This window comes from Myotis lucifugus, unplaced genomic scaffold (genome assembly GCF_000147115.1).
Source record: "Myotis lucifugus unplaced genomic scaffold, Myoluc2.0 scaffold_35, whole genome shotgun sequence".
NCBI lineage: Eukaryota > Metazoa > Chordata > Mammalia > Chiroptera > Vespertilionidae > Myotis > Myotis lucifugus.
In genome coordinates this window covers 7,493,090-7,512,348 of record NW_005871083.1, presented here as the reverse complement: position 1 = coordinate 7,512,348, position 19,259 = coordinate 7,493,090, and the positions used below count along the sequence as shown (strand labels likewise).

The 19,259-nt window shown below is 42.0% G+C and overlaps 1 protein-coding gene across 1 annotated transcript in view; it reads right to left on the bottom strand.

Moving 5' to 3' along the window:
* Positions 1-5,548: 5,548 nt before the first annotated feature.
* Positions 5,549-19,259, bottom strand: part of ADAMTS18 (ADAM metallopeptidase with thrombospondin type 1 motif 18) — a 124,755-nt gene continuing 111,044 nt past the window's right edge. Inside the window, 6 exon segments of the mRNA XM_023752551.1 lie at positions 5,549-5,664; positions 8,110-8,257; positions 10,846-11,058; positions 12,940-13,125; positions 14,402-14,606; positions 17,793-17,919. Of these exon segments, the coding sequence (XP_023608319.1) occupies positions 5,549-5,664; positions 8,110-8,257; positions 10,846-11,058; positions 12,940-13,125; positions 14,402-14,606; positions 17,793-17,919 (995 nt within the window).

The following is a 19,259-nucleotide window of genomic DNA, read 5'->3' as shown; positions in this document are numbered from 1 at the left end:
AAGTAAAGGAGTTATTAAAAGTTTATTTTTTAAAGAATATTTTATTAGATTACTTTTTTTACTTAAATAAATTAGAAATTTGTGTTTACAGGGAAACTCAAGATGATAGTAAAAGATGATAGCAGTTAAAGAATCACTTCTCCCTGTCGTCCTCCCTGGAGGAGGAAGACAGAATGACCTAGACCAGTGGTTGGCAAACTGTGGCTCGCGAGCTGGTTTGCCGACCACTGACCTAGACCCAGGGTGACTGATGAAGAGTTACTGAGGTGAAGATCCTCAGCATCAGAGGAGGCCATACAGGTGTTCCAGGATTCAAGGTCTTCTGGGAAAGATAAGGTAAGGCAGACAAAACATGAAATGCAAATACAGAAGGCCCTCGAATAGCACCATTTCATTCCACATCGTTTTGTTATAACATTGACAAGATGCTGTCAGAACTTAACTCTCGTTTATATCATTTAGCCTATAAAAACTGGTTTCATTGTATGTCGTTTCATTTAATGTCACAGAACCAATTGGTGACATTAAGTGAGGATTTACGGTATGTACTTTTCATTCCTAAAATAAACCCACATAGAATGTAAGTAAATGGCCTTTTCTACATTGCATTTAGCAGTAATGGGTTCCATGCTGTTAATTCCCTAAAGGATTTTTTTGCATGGTACACGCTGCTGTGAGACCATCCTTCCCTCCAGTCGGCATATAGAATCCACAGCAAAGGCACAGTTCTTCACTCTCTCTTGCTTGCTCTCCCTCTCTCCTAATGGACTTGACGTTGTAGGCTCCGGACTCAGATTCTGTTGTGCAGGGAACATTTTTACCCAAGAGATAAACAGTTATTAGAGGATAAAGACAGTTATGCAACAAGTCTTTATCCTTTATTGAAAAGACGGGCTAGGTGGGAATTTATTACCTCCCATTCCCAATTCCCCACCTTATAGCATCCCAGCTCTGCCCATAATTCATTGTTAAATCATTTATTACCAGATTCTCTTCACATGCAGAGTTCTAAGGCCTACATGTCCTTTTTGTTTTGTCTTTCTCAGGGTAATGCAGCACAGTAACAAGAGAATAATCTTTTAAGTCCAATGGACCTGGGTTTGAATCCTGACCCATCACTTGATGACCATGTGCCCTGAGGCCAAATCTCTGAACCCAGAGTTCTCATCTGTGGTGGGAAGATAGCACTGTCTTCCTAACGAGGCTGTTATGAGGATAAATGCGGCAACAGATATGCAGGGCTTATTAGCACAGTACCTGGCACCCGCTAAACACTAATATGTGGTTACTTTTATTAGTGATACTTTATTACCAAAAGGTATAAAGATACTTTCTCTTTTCTGCCATTTATACCATTTTTCATTCTTAACCACATTTATTATATGTGCCAATTAGCAATAATTCATATAAAAACCCTCTTACATATTTTTAGTTATACATGCATAAATTATATCTATATCTATATCTATCTATCTATTTTTTTTCTTTCTATGTATGCAGGGAAAAAACTTTTTATTCAGGTCAGTTGGATTCACTTTGCCCAGAGAGTTTTTATTCTCCTCTGGTCTGATGATTCAAAATTTGAAAAGCCTGAAAAAAAATGCTTTTTAATTTTAGTTTTTTAAAAAGAATTTGAATGTTTATTAGGGTAGGAAATTGATGCTTACACGCAGATTTAGTATAGTATTCAATAAAAAGGATTATATATATATAAACTTTGTAATTATGGCCTAGAATGATCCCGAGCTTGGCACAGTTATGTACAAATTTTAGAAATTTATAGGTAGGGGATTGTGGAGTACTAAATTCTGGTGGAATACATTCACTACAACTAAACGGGCAGGGCCCACCCTTTAGAATTAGATTTTGTAAACGAAACTCCAGGTCTTTGATTTGTTTCTTTGTCTTGAGAATGTTTCTTTTGAGGTTGATATCACAGCTCTGGGCTTCATCTCCAATGACAGCCCATTGCTTTTCCCTTAGGCTCTGGTCTGAGGAAGACCAGTCAAGGGACTATATGGAGTTTCTTTATACTTTCTGGTTTCTTATTCTTCTTTCATCTTTTAAAAATTGTTTATTATTTTTCAATTTTAGTTGACATACAATATTATCACTTTCAACTGCACAACATAGTAGACACTTATGTAACTTACTAAGTGATTACCCCAATAAGCCTAGTACCCACCTGACACCATATATACTTATTACAATATTATTGACCATATATTCCCTATGTTGTACTTTATGACCCTGTGACTATTTAACTGCCAATTTATACTTCTTAATCCCTTCACCTTATTCACCCATTCTTCTAACTCCTCTCCCATCTGGCAACTATCAATTTTTTCTCTGTATCTATGAATTTATTTCTTTTGTTTGTTCATTTGTTTTTGTTCATTTTTTTTTTAGATTCCACATATAAGTGAACTCATATGGCATTTGTCTTTCTCTATGTGACATTTTACTTAGCATAATACCCCCTAGGCCAGTAATGGCAAACCTATGACACGCGTGTCAGAGGTGACACGCGAACTCATTTTTTTGGTTGATTTTTCTTTGTTAAATGGGATTTAAATATATAAAATAAATATAAAAAATATAAGTCTTTGTTTTACTATGGTTGCAAATATCAAAAAATTTCTATATGTGACACGGCACCAGAGTTAAGTTAGGGTTTTTCAAAATGCTGACACGCCGAGCTCAAAAGGGTCGCCATCACTGCCTAGGCCAGGGGTGGGCAAACTTTTTGACTCCAGGGCCACAATGGGTTCTTAAACTGGACTGGAGGGCCGGAACAAAAGCATGGATGGAGTGTTTGTGTGAACTAATATAAATTCAAAGTAAACATCATTACATAAAAGGGTACGGTCTTTTTTTTTTTTAGTTTTATTCATTTCAAACAGGCCGGATCCGGCCCGCGGGCCGTAGTTTGCCCACGGCTGGTCTAGGTCCTTTGTCCATTTTTTAATCAAGTGGTATTTTGGGTTTTTTTTTTTTGGTGTTAAGTTGTGTGAGTTTTTAAATATATTTTGGATATTAACCCCTCATTGGATGTATTTCCTCACATTTAGTAGGTTGTCTTTTCATTTTCTTGATGGTTTCCTCCATTGTGCAAAAACATTTTAGTTTGATGTAGTCCCATTTGCTTATTTTTCACCTGATGAGACATATTGCTAAGAGTAAAGTCAAAGAATTTGCTGCCTATGTTTTCTTCTAGGAGTTACATGGTGTGAGACTGTGGTCATTTCATTTTTTTCTTGGTATGTATCTGTCCAGTTTTCCCAATGCTATTTATTGAAAAGAATGTCTTTACCCCATTGTATAATCTTGCTCCCTTGGTCATAGATTTTTTTTCTTCCTCCCTTTTCTCTTTCTCATTGCAAAACAATTTTATCAGAATGACTTTCAACTAGGAAAAACAAAGAAAACCAACTACATTTATAGGTTTATCTAACTAACTTCCATAAATGTTTGCATGACTGTTACGATAGAAAAAAATTTAGTATATGCCTAAGGTGGTAAATATGTTATCTATTTAATCCCATTGTTTGACAGTTTCTAATTTTCTAATACACAAACAGGAAAAGTTGTTAATTCATGAATATCTTATCTTCCCCCCCTAAAAATTTCTCAACTTTTCATTGAAAAATTAACATTTATACAGTTAAATTACCTTGGACATAACTGACTTCTCACTAATTTATTCAAAAACTTAACAAGTTTCAAAGATAAACAGAACACTTTATTATAAAACTTATAAAATAATTAAATATTACACATATATTTTGACTTTTCTCTATAACCCATGGTTTTAGTCAACACTTTTCCTCAGAATTAATATCACTCAGAGAAGCAAGTGAGAACACAACAATAGGCTATTAATTAATAAATTAATTTTTCCATAAAATAAAATGATAATTATATAAAAAACAGATAACTTGTAATTTTCAGAGGGTGGTGATGTAGAACTATTTTTTTTATGATTAAAATGACCACTGTTCTAGGCCCAGAGAGTTGAGAAAATATCTAATCATCTCTCTGAGATTCGAGAATGCATGATTTTAATTAGAATGGGAACAAAGGATGATCTAAATTTATAAACCACTGTCTAGTTGGTTGTGCTGAGCTGGCAAATCCCTGTTTGAATTGAGACTTTTTAAAAGTAGTTGGGTTACATTCATCAAAAATACTGAGGAATGGAGTAGAATTATATAAATACATCTTTTATAACCACATCTCAAAAAATTACAGAAGGACCCAGTCTTGTAAGTTACTTTGGTTTTGGCAAAAGAGTATGGTGTTTTTGCAATTGAGAACAATTTTAAACTCATTAGTGCCAACCAACAGCTGGCTTTTGAAGACTGAAAATATCATCTGAAAGATTGTAAAATACTTATTCATTGAATAGTTTTGTCATAGTATGATTTATTAATATTAACGTAGCAGGAAGACAGATGGATTTTTCTATTGCCACCATGACTTTTTTCTTGTTAACTAAATCCTAGGGCAGATTTAAACATGTCAGTTGGTAGGCAAAAACCACAAGTGGCCTTTAATTTTCCAAGCAGCTCTGATAATAAGTAGGGAGCATTACAAATAATGGTCTCCTCTCCTTCAACACACTGCTATTTAACTCCTCCTAGATTTTTACCAGAAAAGAACATTTCACCAATTCGGATTCCCGAAGAGCAGACTCAAGGATCCTGTCTAGCACCAAAAGTTACGAGGTTGATATAACGTGTAGGGCATCAATATTTACCTTTCTTATGAGTTCTTTTTATTTTTCTTCAAAGTGTGCATTTTAATTAAATGGAGATCTTAAATAGTCCATGTTGCCCTGTTTTTTTTGAATATTCCTTGGAATACCTTTCAAGTTGTGAATTTTAGTCTTGAAGACTCTCTATAAGCAGAATATACTTTAAACAAAATCGTAAAAACAACACACTCACACTAAATAAACATACATGAAGCTTGCCAGTCCAGCAGCAAGCACTGTCGTGAGCACCATTTGGCTTTCTGTGTAACTCCTGGTTGGGGGTGTCCACAGTTTCAGTTACACTGTGAGCTCCAAGTAAACGTTCCATCCATGCTTGATTCCTCCAACTCTCAGTCTGTGTCCACAGTTTCAGTTACACTGTGAGCTCCAAGTAAACGTTCCATCCATGCTTGATTCCTCCAACTATCCACTGAGCCAAACCGATTTCTTGAAAGACCTTTTGAAACAGATGTCTTTGCCATGGAACCCTTTTAAATTCAAAGGGGGGTGTGTCCCAAAGTTGACCAGGCTCTCACATTGATGTATCTCAGTGTGGTTCATCACTTCTTTCGATTAACAGTGCAAATCAACGTTGTTTCTTCGTGAGTCAGATTTGTCATCGCTTCCCATTTTCAAGTGCTTCAGAGTACCATGTGCTTTGGGGAAGTGAAAAAGAAGCCGGACTATTCCTCAGAGCTGGCCCCTCAACACTGCCAACCACCCGTGAGGTGCTGAGTCTTCAGCCTTCGGCCTGAAAGGTGAGACCCCGGCCTTAAGGTGCTGGGGAGGGTATCAGCTCTTCCTTGTGCATGACTTACAGCACTGTTTGCCATAAAATTTGTGGTTGCAGACACCATGTTGAGGAACTAGATGACACCAGTTGAAGAAATCTATACAGGATGGGTCCTCTAAAAGGAGAAAACATAGTTAGCATGCTAGGAAAAGGCTCAATGTCTTAAGGTGAAGGCTTACAGATTAACGACCTTGGATCTACCTGCTTGTGCTTCTGAGTGGCTTTTCTTCTTATCCATTAGGACTTGGATAGGAGGGTGAGAAGAGCGGCATTAAGACATCAAAAGGGACTAGGACCATTAACAAAATTTAAACCCGTGGGGGAAAAGTGGATGTTAAGAAAAAAAGTCAGATCTAGCCAGAGATTATCTGATCCTCCCCAAATAACCTGGGAGGTATCATTTTACACCCCAGGGAAGTACCTAGAACAGCACATGCAGAATCACCTAAGGATCCTGTGAAACCATTGGTTCTGATTCAGAAGGTCTATGGCAGGGGTCCTCAAACTTTTTAAACAGGGGGCCAGTTCACTGTCCCTCAGACCGTTGGAGGGCCGGACTATAGTTAAAAAAAAAACTAGGAACAAATTCCTATGCACACTGCACATATCTTATTTTGAAGTAAACAAAACGGGAACAAATACAATATTTGTATTTGCATGTGGCCCGCAGGCCGTAGTTTGAGGACCCCTGGTCTATGGTGAGTGCTGGGATTCCATATTTCTAACACACATGCTGCTGGTCCATGCGTTACTTTGGGGAACCAGGAGCCTAATGGAGGCCCAGCTGCAACACTCTCTAAGTTTGGCTCTGAGATTTATTTAATCTGCAACCAAATGGATATAAGTCAACACCAGCCTTTTCTACTGTCTTTGTTCAAGTAGAACGGCCGTGATTACCGATTAGAAGCAGGACATTGCACATCAGGAATTCTTACCCAGAAGCATCTCACAAGATACAGAATGTGCATGAAATTGTAAGTAAGATGTTCTTCGTGTAAATATAAACACATGTTTGAGGAGTTAGGGCTCAGTGGTTTTACTGGATTCTCAGGGAGTTTTGACATTAAACATATTTAGAGTCTACCCTCTGTAAATAGTCTCATTCACAGCTGGGATAGTTTTCCCCTCCTCTAGGCAAGCCTTAACCTGCAACTCAAAACCACACACTGCCCACAGGTATCTACTCATGTGCTTTCTGAATTCACCCTTCAGTGGCTCTCCACTGTGCTTTTTGTCAGAGCATACAAAGCTCCCAATTTTTAGCCCATCTTTCTGTGATTCAGAACTACCTAAATTTGTTCTTCTGCCTAAAAAAAAAATTCCCTTTTAAACACACATCCCATCTAATAGTGATCCTTTAAAAAAGTAAGCCATTTTATGTAAAACCTATGCCCCAAACTCTCCCCTTAGCTCCCAGCCACTCGGAGTAAAAGGTAGTTCTTACATTGGCCTACAGGCCCCAGGATGTGGTTCTCCTAATCTCCCCTAATCTTTGTATGTGTGGTTGCGTCTGGAGCCGTCTGACTAAAGGGTGGAAATTTGAAATCACTGATAGTGAAGGAAGGAGGAGATGGTCCGGAAAACATGGCCACATGCTCAAAATGTGTGTACTTTTCCCTCATAAGCTTTCTGATGAGAAAGGCTGCAGGTGTGTAGGATCCTGGCATTGCCTAGAGGTGATCTGGCTCTGAGTAACTGCTACAAGGCTAGCGCTCTGGCCTCCAAGCCTCAGATAAGACAGGGGAGGGAGCAGAGGAAGGGAAAGTGATGCTGGAGCTAAGGCTATCTCAGAAGCAGGTAAGCAAGCAACAATGTAGATTCAGCTGGGAAGCGAGTAACTGTCCTGAATCTGATTCACCACAAATTGGCAAGTGTAGGCTAAGAGATTGGAGAGTCTTCGAAAAAACTGTGATTACATAAACAGAAAAATCAGCAGGTACACGATTGAGACTAAGAAAATCTGGTTAGGCTGAAAAATGTTTCATGGTGTTCGTCAGATCACTTTGAAATAAATTGCACTAGTGAGGAATGGTGTAGTTCCTTCACTGAATTTCCCATCAGCACACATGCGCTTCATCTGAACTAAGAAAACATGTCAGCTGTCATCCTAGGACAGTACATAGTCCCTGTACTGGACTGTAATGTAACTGTCTTCTCAATTAAAATGTGAGCTCCTTGAGGGCAATTCTTGTTCACTCTTGCATTACCACTGATCATACAATCTCTGGCACACAGTGTATACTTTTTCTTGTGTTTGCTCGATTAAAATTTAGTTTAGAAAAAATGGACTTGCAAGATTACCATTTCTCCCTTGTGAAGAATTAATGCCTATAAAGCCTTATCATAGCACAAAATCTTCCTGCACATGAGATCATGTTGGATGGGAACTGCCTGGATTTGTGCCTTGTACACCTCCAAGGAGTGCTGTTCACATGGACTTGGATGTGAATGGCATCCCCTAGAGGTGTGGAATGTACAAGCTGCACAACCAGATCTGATGGCGTTTTGAAGCATTCTCTGAAGACCAGTAAAACTGACTGGAGTGTGGGGTCCTTTTTACCTCTCTTTTCAGGAGCTGGGCAGAAGTTCGTATTACAGGCGCGTGTCACCGGAGGTTTCTGTCGGAGCAGACAGCTTGAGGAAGGCCGGCCCTGCTGCACACAGTGGACGGATCGGGTCTGGACCCCTCCCCCACAGGTCACCGTGCACTGCAGAAGAGGGAAGCATCAGAAACACTCAGCTGGATGGGATCCATTTAATGTCAGTGACATCAAAGAAAGGGTCTCCAGGCTTCATGACATGACCAAGGTGCCTGCTGATAAATCGTCCAGAGCCAGGTACATGCGCTTGCGGTCCAGTCTTTCTAATGTGGGAGCCAGTGGATCTGATTAGAAGGGTCGTAGGCTAATGCTATCTCACCCAACAGTGTGTCTCCAGGTAGGTGACTCATAAAGAAGAGAGCTTCCAGAAACACAAAAGCTTCCATAAGAATGTGGAAACAAATACAGGCACATCTAGGCAATTAATCCCTGTAGCTTAGGAATTCCAAATAATCTCTGCAGATGCAATCGTGGAGGGAATGGTTCAAAACTAGGGCAGCAAACGAAATGCTCTGGGTGCCCAGCCAGATTCCTGGTTAGCATGGCAGATAGGGTGCTTCCCAGAAGTCAATGCTGTTACTGTCTAATTAGTCACCTATTTTTAAAAAAGTCTAACAAGGACTGTTAGCATTCTTAAATTTTCATGTCTCTGAACAAAATAACAGATATTTCATAACAAAAGAATAAACAAAATATCAGGGGAAAAAACATCCCTTTAAATTATTTTTTTGTTTCTGCTTTTTAAAATTGCAGACAGGTGAAACTATCTTGGACAGTCCTCACTATATAGACTGGTATTTAGGAAAAATAAGTTCTAGTGGAAAAAGTATGAGTTTGTAATTAGCCCCCAATTCAAAAATAGCTGTATGATCGTTATTTCATCTAAACCAGCGGTCGCCAACTGATGGTCCATGAGGTCCAAAAGGTTGGCAACTGGTGATCTAAACCAGGAGTATGCAAACTTTCCTGTGAAGATAGTAGATACTTTAGGCTGGCAGTTCTTTACTGACTGAAATCTTATAAGAATCAATCTCCAAATCTGTAAAATAATGATAAAAACAATCCATAGCAACAGGCATTGCATTTAGTACATAGGTATAGCACCTAGCCAATTAGAGATATAAAATCATGCTAATTTCCTCCATGTTTTACTTCCCAAACACACACATATATACACAGTTGACTCTTAAACAACTTGGGTTAGGGGTATCACCTATCTGTGCAGTTGAAAATCCGCATATAATTTGGACTCCCCTAAAAATTTCTTAAATACGTAACTGTTGACCAGAAGCCTTATAGATAACATAGTTGATTAACACATACTTTGTGTTATTTGTATGATAAACTGTATACTCTAATAAAGTCAGCTAGAGAAAATACACTTACAGTATTTATTGAAAAAAAAATCCTTGTATAAGTAGACCTGCACAATTCAAACCCATCTTGTTCAAGGGTCAACTGAATACATACATGTACATGTGTATATATAATATATATGCACACACATACGTGTATATAAACATAGATACACAGACATACTCCGTGTTTCATAATGAGGTGTGGGCAGCACCTCTCAAGCCAATAAGCTCTTTGAAGAGCTGTGCACCACAAGGACCAAAACACAGTGTTCTCTCAGACTTTGCATCACCTACTCCTACCAATGAGAACCAAAGTGATCACCCTATCAGTGGTCAGCAAACTGCGGCTCAGCAAACCATGGCTCGTGAGCCACATGCGGCTCTTTGGCCCCTTGAGTGTGGCTCTTCCACAAAATACTGACTTCTGCGCATGGGCCACAAAGTTTCAATCGCACTGTACGTGCGTGCCCGCACGTGGTATTTTGTGGAAGAGCCACACTCAAGGGGCCAAAGAGTCGCATGTGGCTCGCGAGCTGTGGTTTGCTGACCACGGCCCTAGCTGGTTTGGCTCAGTGGACAGTGTTGGCCTGTGGTGTGAAGGGTCATAGGTTGTGGGCTTGATCCCCAGTAGGGGGTGTGCAGGAGGCAGCCAATCAATGATTCCTTCTCATCATTAATGTTCCTTTCTCTCTCCTTTCCTCTCTGAAATCAATAAAAATATATTTTAAAAAAAGAACCAAACCTTCATTGAAGTCTTCCGAGAAAGAGGGTGGCACTGACATCTGCTGAGCTAAAAGAGCTGGGGGTCCATGGCTGAAGTGCCCACCTCTGAGCTTTACCTGCCTCATCCACAAAACAGCGACCACAATACAATAAGACCACTGAAAGGATGCAGTGAGAGTGAGAAAATAGCAAATGCATGTAAAGCATTTAGCATCGTGATTAGCAAGGGTTTGACAAACGTTAGCTATTATTATATTATTTGGAAACATGACATAAGAACGAAACGAGTCAAGACTGTGAGGAGCATTTCTAGAATATAGAAGACGCTAGTGGTGGATTTAATAGCAACTGCTGGCACTGTGTGACAAGCCGGGTACTAAGTGATTTATATTATCTTATTGTGGAAAAAAAATCAAACCTTGCAAGATATTATCCTCTGTTTTTTTAGATGTGAAAACGGAGGCTCCCAGATTACATAACCTTCCCAGGCCACACAGGTGGTGAAGCCCTTTGTTCCTGACATGTGGACAGGTTTCTACCAGCAGCCCTTGGTGGACTGCCTCCTCTTTTTGAATCTCACTTAAATACAAGCCTCGAACATCTGGGGGCACTCACCTGTTGCCATGGCGATGAATACCATCCAGCTGCCACATTGTACACAGGACGCACTGGACAGGCCCCTCGGTCGCAGGCTTCCTCCAAATTCAGGTTTGGTTTCTTAATGTTGCGGCACCTTCGCTCTGGGAAAGTTATCAGCTTCCCCTGGAAGGCCTTCTCGCTGCACTTCATTTCCCTCTTCCTCACCCCCAGCCCACAGGTCGCCGAGCACTAGGAGCCAAGAAAGGAGGCATCAGCGTGCAGAGCTCTCGTCAAGTCTGCCGAGCAGATGTGCCCCTGCCTGAGGACGTACCATCCACGTGAAGCTAGAGGGGTTGGCTGATGGCAGGTCAGCCACACGCACGCAAGGATCCCACAAATACGGCACCAAGCCCCTCGTGCTACAGGTGAGAAAACCAGTCACAGGGCTCATCAGCACCAACAAACCAAAATGAGGCATCGCCCTATGGATGTGAGTGCGGCAGAGTCCAAAGATGAGGTGGCAGGGGATGGACTCAGGGCCTCTGGCTGGTGTTCATTTGGATGTCCAGGCCTAAGGATTCGGGAGTCTGTGTCAAGGAGGCTGGGCACAAAGATGAGAGATGGAAGCTCCCGAGGGGAAGAACAACCCTATCTTTTTACCCTGCCCCTCGCGGCCGAGATATAACCGGATGATGTCTGCCGCAGGAAAAAGAGAGAAGGATGGAGACTGACGAAATCAGTGTGAGAAAACGTGTTTGTGTTTCAAGTATTATGGGATAAAGTGTAGGGCCTTGATGAACTGAGTAAGTAAGCACTGGCATCAGTGTACCAGTCAAACAATAAAGGATGGCACTGAGCTCTTACAACAGCTCTGAGAGGGAGGGGCGAGCCCAAGCATGTAATTAGGGTTTTAATGTTTCTCAAAGAAAATGAGTGAGGAAAGAGATGGACACACCGCTCTACACTTATCCTTGAGGCGGAGTAGAAGGGCATTGATGGACAAGAGCCAGAGCTGTTGCCATAGAAACCCCTCCTGTATTGGACCTCACCAGACTGAACTGCGAGCAGACACCTGTCTCCTAGGCCCGTGGTTGGCAAACCGCGGTTCGCGAGCCACTTGCGGCTCTTTGGCCCCTTCAGTGTGGCTCTTCCACAAAATACCACGTTCGGGCGCGCACGTACAGTGTGATTGAAACTTCGTGGCCCATGCACAGAAGTCGGTATTTTGTGGAAGAGCCACACTCAAGGGGCCAAAGAGCCGCATGTGGCTCGGGAGCCGCGGTTTGCTGAGCCGCAGTTTGCCAACCACTGTCCTAGGCAAACTCTGTCTGGCTTGGCTCCTTCCCTCAGGATTCCTGTGTCTGTGAACTCCACTGAGGTGCCCGAGCCAAGGAGGCATCTTTGTCTTGCCCACGTACTCCTGAAGGGACCCGTGGCCTCTCTAGGAACTCTCAAAGGTACCACTTCTCTCTCCCTGAAACACGTTCCCCTTTTGTCTTTATTACGCCGATGCCCATGCAAGAGCCTTTCTGGCCTCTGCCCATTTGCATTGATTCCCCTTCTCTCTGAAACGAAAACCTGCTTGTTCTTCTTCTTTAACATTTTAATTGCCCCCCCAATGTTTAAAGGGTAGATTTTCAGTCTGTTCCCCGAGGCCCTCAATCCCCGATGTCTGCAGCTCCAGCACACACGGCTCCATCCTTACCAAGTGTGTTCTGGGAACCCCTCTGCGTGGAGCAGCCTCCTCCCCCGCCCTCCTGATTCCTGCCCATCTTTCAGGCTCACACTCCCTGCAAACTCTCTTCTGACAAGGATTCCTCCTGCTGTTGGGCTGAGTGGAGCTAGGCTGTCCCACGGGAGGGCCAACCCCCGCCACAGCACTTTGCATCCCCAGTGTTGCCATGTTTCCATCCCAACACTTTATGGGGTTTTGAACCTCCACTGCCCCAACACCGTGATGGGTGCTTTAGCAACATCTGATGAAGAAATCAGACGGGAAGAATGAATAATTAGAAGGTACCTGGTATAGGTGTGTTGAACAGAAAGAAGCTTTGAGCATCCGGATGCTGGTGGATACGCTGAGCATTAAAACAAACCAAACCCAGACGCAGCGGTGATAGAAAGTCCTACCTCGCTCCACGAGGAGACGGCCCACTGTAGCCGGGTGTTCTTGGGGCATCGCCCCAGGACACAGCCCTCCTGCGACTCTGGTCTGGGGACGCCGGCGCACAGGCTCTCGGGGAGGCCCTCGGCCCTGGAGGCACTTTTGCACAGCACTGCCCGCTTCCTCACCCCGCGCCCACAGGTCTTGGAACACTTGAGGTGAAAAGAAAAATGCTGTTGGCATGCTGGTTTCAAATGACTTTCAAGTTCTCAGACATAGTTGGTTTTAGTAGTCAGGAAAGAGAAATAAAATACTCTCCCCAAATATTTCCGTGTGAAATTCGGGGCAAACTCCATGAACTAAGGCTCCTTTCGGTGAAGAACTCCATGTCCTTTATCCGTGCCCACCCTACATACTGCGCTGAAACGGCCCTCTGGATTCTCCTTTTGTAAATTATAACTACTAATGGCAGAGAGAGAGAGACCAGACAGCACCACATACTACTTAGATTTGCCCTAAGCGATAGATGAACGTATACCCTCATTTTAAAAGTACATCTATGCCTGCTCACACATTCTCCCCCTAAGAGATATACTCCCAACATTAGAAAACATTTTCCATCATGTCTTCTCATTAAATACACAAAACCTCATTCTGACCTCTGTTGGGGACAGGGTAGTGCACTGTTAAACTTGATCCGAAATCAACACCCTCCGCGATATTGTGTGTCCTAAGAGAGAGCATGGCAGGAATGTGGGCTGCTACCTGGCTTCCTAGTTCAGGCAAGAAAACCCCTGGATTTTTTTTATTATTGCCTAAAACTGTCTTGCCAGCTGTGGTTTAGCAGAGGCTGGGCTGTTACAGAGCAGAGTTCTCCCCCTCAGCACCATTTGGGGAGCTGTCCCGCCCACTGTAGGATGTGTATCTCACCTGTAGTACCCATGCCCCCTCCCCATTGTGACAATAGATAATGTCTCCTGTTATTAACATCAGGGCCCCAGTTGAGAACCTCTGTGTGGATGACAGGTAGTTCTATGCTTCCTCCAACTTTATAACCTGTATCTCTCACTGGGAATTTGTGACAATAGCAAACGTTAGGCACAACTCCTCTCTGTAGGCCACTGACGCAAGAGTTAGATATCCCTTTAGGCCGCTCTCTCTGTATTTGTCTTTCCCATTTGCTTTGGGGAATTCAGTAGCCAGATTCACCGGCCATTCCTCTGACACTCGAATCCTGTCTAGCTGTGCTCACTAGTCTAGCCTAAACGTCCTCTAATTTCTGGACGTCTAAGGGTCCCAAACTGCAGGCTGCATAAAAAAATCCCTGAAAACGTTCATGAAAATGCCCCGTTGCATTAAGTCAGTGTGGTTCTCTTGAAGGAGTAAACACCTGAGAGTCTCCTGGGAAGCAAAGGTACCACCTATGTTTTTGTCACCTTCGTTTTCCATGGGGAACAAGACCAACGGCTCTAAGTCTGACCCAGTTACCTGAGACCAGGGCCCGAGGCTCCACTCTGGGGGGCAGGCGTGGCTGTTGCAGACCTGGACCTGAGTGGGTGTGCTCACTGGGCAGAGGGAGTGCACCACCGCCGCCTCCTTCTGGAAGGGCTTCTTCTGCACACACTGGATTTTCCGGCTCTGCTGGCCCCCCGCACATGGCTTGCTGCACACGCTCCAGTCGCCTGGCTTCCAACTGCCAGTGAAAAGCAAAATTACTTCCAATGAAGCTGAGACTTTGGCTCATCGCTTTCAAAGCCGTTCCTATGAAAGATTAACCACCTGATGAAAGCCTGAGGGCAACGTTAGAACCGATGACGGCCATGTGTACTAATTCTTGCGCAGACTTTGAAGCCCGTGCTCACGCGGTCCAGTTATAGGGAGTCACTCAGTCACCACAAAGTCGTGGGGAAAAATACATTCCTGCCCTCTGCAGGGGAAGAAACGTGTGCCATTTGGAAATCTGAGCAATCCACTCATTCAGCCAAATTTCTTGGGATCTTAACTTTGTGCCAGGGACTCTCCTAGGCATTAGGGTTGGAAAAAGGAATGAGGCAATGTTCTTTCCATTAAGGAGCCTACAACTCAGTGAAGAGGCAGACATGTGAACAAATGCCGACCATACTTTCTGATAATTGCCATGCTATTCGTTAACACATAAACTACAATAGTGAGAGTAATGGAAGAGGGATCAATGAGAGGTTGTGTGCATGTGTGTGTGTGTACACACACATGTGCACATGCAGGAGACGGGTGCACTCAGAGAAGTTCTTACAGAGGAAATTTCTAAGGAGGCAAGTCCCCCAGCTACTTTTCTGATTAGTCTTAAAATTTACTGATGGGTTAGGGACAGAACCTTGTGTTCTTTATTTAAAAATTACCAGGCCAGCTTTTTCACAGTGGTCTGAGACTTGCTTTATATTTAAAGGGTAATCAACAGAACCTACTAATACTTTCAACAGCTACTTTTGATGAATTGAAATTCTATGATTTGAAGGCCTAGCATAAAAAGAGATCTAGCAGATATGATTTTAATACCTACATTTGAATCCCGGCAGCAATGTCTAAAACTCGGCTTGTTCTACCAAGGTTCTAGGTATCATTTTAAGAAATATAACGTCACACATATGTTGTTATATCTTTGCATTTCTCTCACCTTTCCTAGTCCTATAAATTTTTTCTTTGGTTTCCCCCACAAGCCTGACATGCGAAATTAAGGACATTTTGGCCAGGGAATTTAGCACATGGATTCTAGGGTTATATGCATTCTAAAACATTAGATAGTCCATACTATCTTATTTAGTTAAAGATTGTATCAAATAATTTCTTATGTTTGTACATTTGTATCTTATAAGATGTAAAGAAAATATATATTTTGCTATTAGTAGCTTCAACAGTTGTCTATCAAGATGGCATTTTATTGTCTTCCAAATTAAAATCTCTTTCCTTTATGTGGCAAAGATGGTTTTGTAAAAGTATTAGACGAAGTATAACACAAATAGACGCTTTGCGTGACATGCGTGATCCCCCACATCGGGGCCGCAGGCTTACTTCTCACCTAGCCTCCTTCCCTATCGACCTCGGAGCCCAGACCCCTACAACCTCCATGTCTCCCTTACTGCTTTTTTATGTAAACTTGTTTTTATACATGTATCTCACTGCATCTCAATTCCTTCTTTACACTTCCATCTCTTCCATTCGGCTGAGGGTTCATTAATGGCAAGAGCTTCAAGTTACTCATTTCCACACCCCAGTCCTCAGCTCAGAGCTGGCATACAAAAAGTACACATGTGACATGATTGCTCCAGGTGGAAATAAGGGAGTTAGCTCAGGTTAATTCCTTTCTCCTTCTAGCTCTAATAGTCTGAGTCTAAACTTTATTTCTAGTAGATCCCTAGTGAAGAATAGTCCTGGAGAGTCCCCATTATTACAACAGGAAATAATGAGAAATAATAGGGTGAAGAAGAAAAGAAGGCAACAAAAGATCCTGCCCCTTTCTCCGCTCCACCCTGGCAGTCACTGTGAGGCGCTTTTCTAGTTGTAAATAGCCAGTAAACCCGCTACTGCAGAGTATCATTTCCACATGGAGCCATCAGGGGAGGCTTAGGAGTCGGACAGGAGCTAGGCTCTCTCTTTTCATGGGTGTATATGTAAATGGAGTCCCTTTCTTTGGCTGGCTGAGATAACCAATGATGGGAAGGCAGCTTAAAATAGGAAACATCAGCTTGCAATTCCTATGCATGCACACATACACACCTACCACCCACTCTCTTTTCATGGGTGTATATGTAAATGGAGTCCCTTTCTTTGGCTGGCTGAGATAACCAATGATGGGAAGGCAGCTTAAAATAGGAAACATCAGCTTGCAATTCCTATGCATGCACACATACACACCTACCACCCAAAGGAGAGGTTACTCCATGAGGGTCAATAACACTGTCTGGTAATCACATATTTCTTAGAACCAGATATTTCTTAGCAAAAGTAGAAAAATCCATAAAAGCCCCCCAAGTTTCTTCCTCTTTTTTTGTGTTTAGGATACAGCTGGTTCCAGATTCTAAGAGAAAAACTGACTATTGGGCATATGGGATTGGTAGATAGCTACAGCCCCAAGCGATGATGACAGAATGTGTATAAAAAGATTGTATAAACTCACAGCATTACCACAAAGCAAACACTACTTATTAAGATGATCTGAAACATTAGTGAATACAACCTTGCTTTGGAAGAAACTCTGTCAATTCTATATAAATACATTTGGCAGAAGATAAATCACACAAGAAAAGACTCCATTTGGCTGGGAAGATTACTTAAAATTATTGTTCAAACAATAGTGTGGCTAAACTCCATCCAAAAACAAACCCACCGAGCTCCCCATAGGTTACCATCATCAGAAGTGGATTACCACTTGGCCTCTTACCCCTTTCTTTTTATTTTGTGTCTTGCTACTGTGTAATTTGCATTTGGGGTTTCATGGTCTGCTTTCTAAATTCTTAGACAACTATATAAAAGTTAAGCACACAACCACATGTGACCTTAACTAATGTAGGAATCTGGGTTATTTAAATATCTGTTTGATTTAGTGCAGAGGAGTCTGTATGTAAAGGTTAAAAAAAACACCACCACCTTTATAGCCCAAGGTTAGGTTTGCAAAGACAGAGTTAAATGAATGTCTAAAGCCAATTTGTGTTTTTCAAGTTTTATATTTTAACCTCAACTACCTTCTTTCTTCTATTACTTTTTGGGGCTATCTATCTATCTATCTATCTATCATACAATTACTTTTGATCAGCTATCTATCTATCTATCATCTATCATACCATTACTTTTGATCAGAAGCATTGACATGGCTTTAATGATCAGACATTTCCAGATGACTTACTAGGCAGGGCAGGAGAACGCATTGCATACTTTGGGTTCAGTTGCTGGCTTGGTCCTTGCGTTGCAGAATGAGGAATTGACTTGAGTGTTTTGATCTCGTAAGCAAATGGCCTTTACACTTATGTAACCTAACAAGACATCAAAAGATACATAGTAAAAATTACAGATAACCAATTCAATTTCATTTCCAAATGTAGCTTCTGATTTACCAGGGTTCTGATACTGCATGTAGGATACAGAATCCATATATTGGGTGAGACCGCCTCCTTTTGATGAAATCTGCAACTAATTTGAATCCATTTCCCCCAAAAAATAATAGTCTTCACATCTTAATCATGTTAACGTGTAGCTTCTTCACTTTCAAGACGGCTGTGGGTTCTAGAACCACACAGGGATACATACAGCCCCTTGAAAATAGGGCGGTTGTAAGGGAAATATCCCGCCAACTGTAACTCTCCCTGCACACAGCAAACGGAAATGCTCCTCAATGAAAAGCCATTGGCGGGCTATGCGTGGAAACTCCAAGATTCTACTTTTCCATGAAGCGCCTTCACCTTCCATACGCGTGTGATGCATATATAAACAAAGTGCAGCCCACTGAGTATGTGTGTATTTGTACCTGCCAGCTAGGACTCTGATTGTTTTGTTTGTTTCAGTGCCATCCGACGCCTTGCTTGCCATGCTCACTTCAGGGCTTCTCATTAGAGGTGGACATTCTGTGAATAGCTGTATCTGTCAGCTCCCCAAATAGGAATTCTGCCTCCTCTTTGAATTGTTTGTTCCTATTTATATAGTGCTTCCCCTTCAAATGAATCGGAGGAGCCATGAAAAGTCACCCTGCTATTACCATTAGGTTGAAGTAGATTTGCCTGAGGTGGCACTTAACCACATTGGGATTCCTTAAAGTTAAGAGTTTACTTCCGGAGACCTTATTCATTGGAACGCTTCTTCACATATGCCTTGGACACAACATGCCTGCGAGTCACCTGAAGGGGTTGCTAGATCAAGGCAAGGGGGAACCCCAGAATGCACTTCTCCAGCACCCTCCCCTTGGCTGCATGCATTCCCTGGAAATGGAAAATGGATCGGATCTCTGTGCTTCCCAAGGAACTGTGCTCTCTCTGCAATACCAGGAAGTGACTGGAAATAATCTCAAAGAACATTTGATGTGTGAAAAACTGCTCATGCTCCAAAACTAAGTAAAAAAGGGTAAAGCTATGTCTACAGCAGTGACTTTCAACCAGTGTTCTGCAATAATTTTAAAAACATGCAATACCTGACTATTTAGTCAGGGCACTGACCTCCTTTCCCTTAAATTGTCAAATAAGAAAATGACAGCAGCCAACACAACAATAGCCATCCAGTGTGAATGAATCAAAATTATACCTATTTTTTTTTGCCACAGTATTTTAGTAATTAGTTTATGTGTGCCATGAGATGAAAAAGGTTGAAAATCGCTGGTCTATTA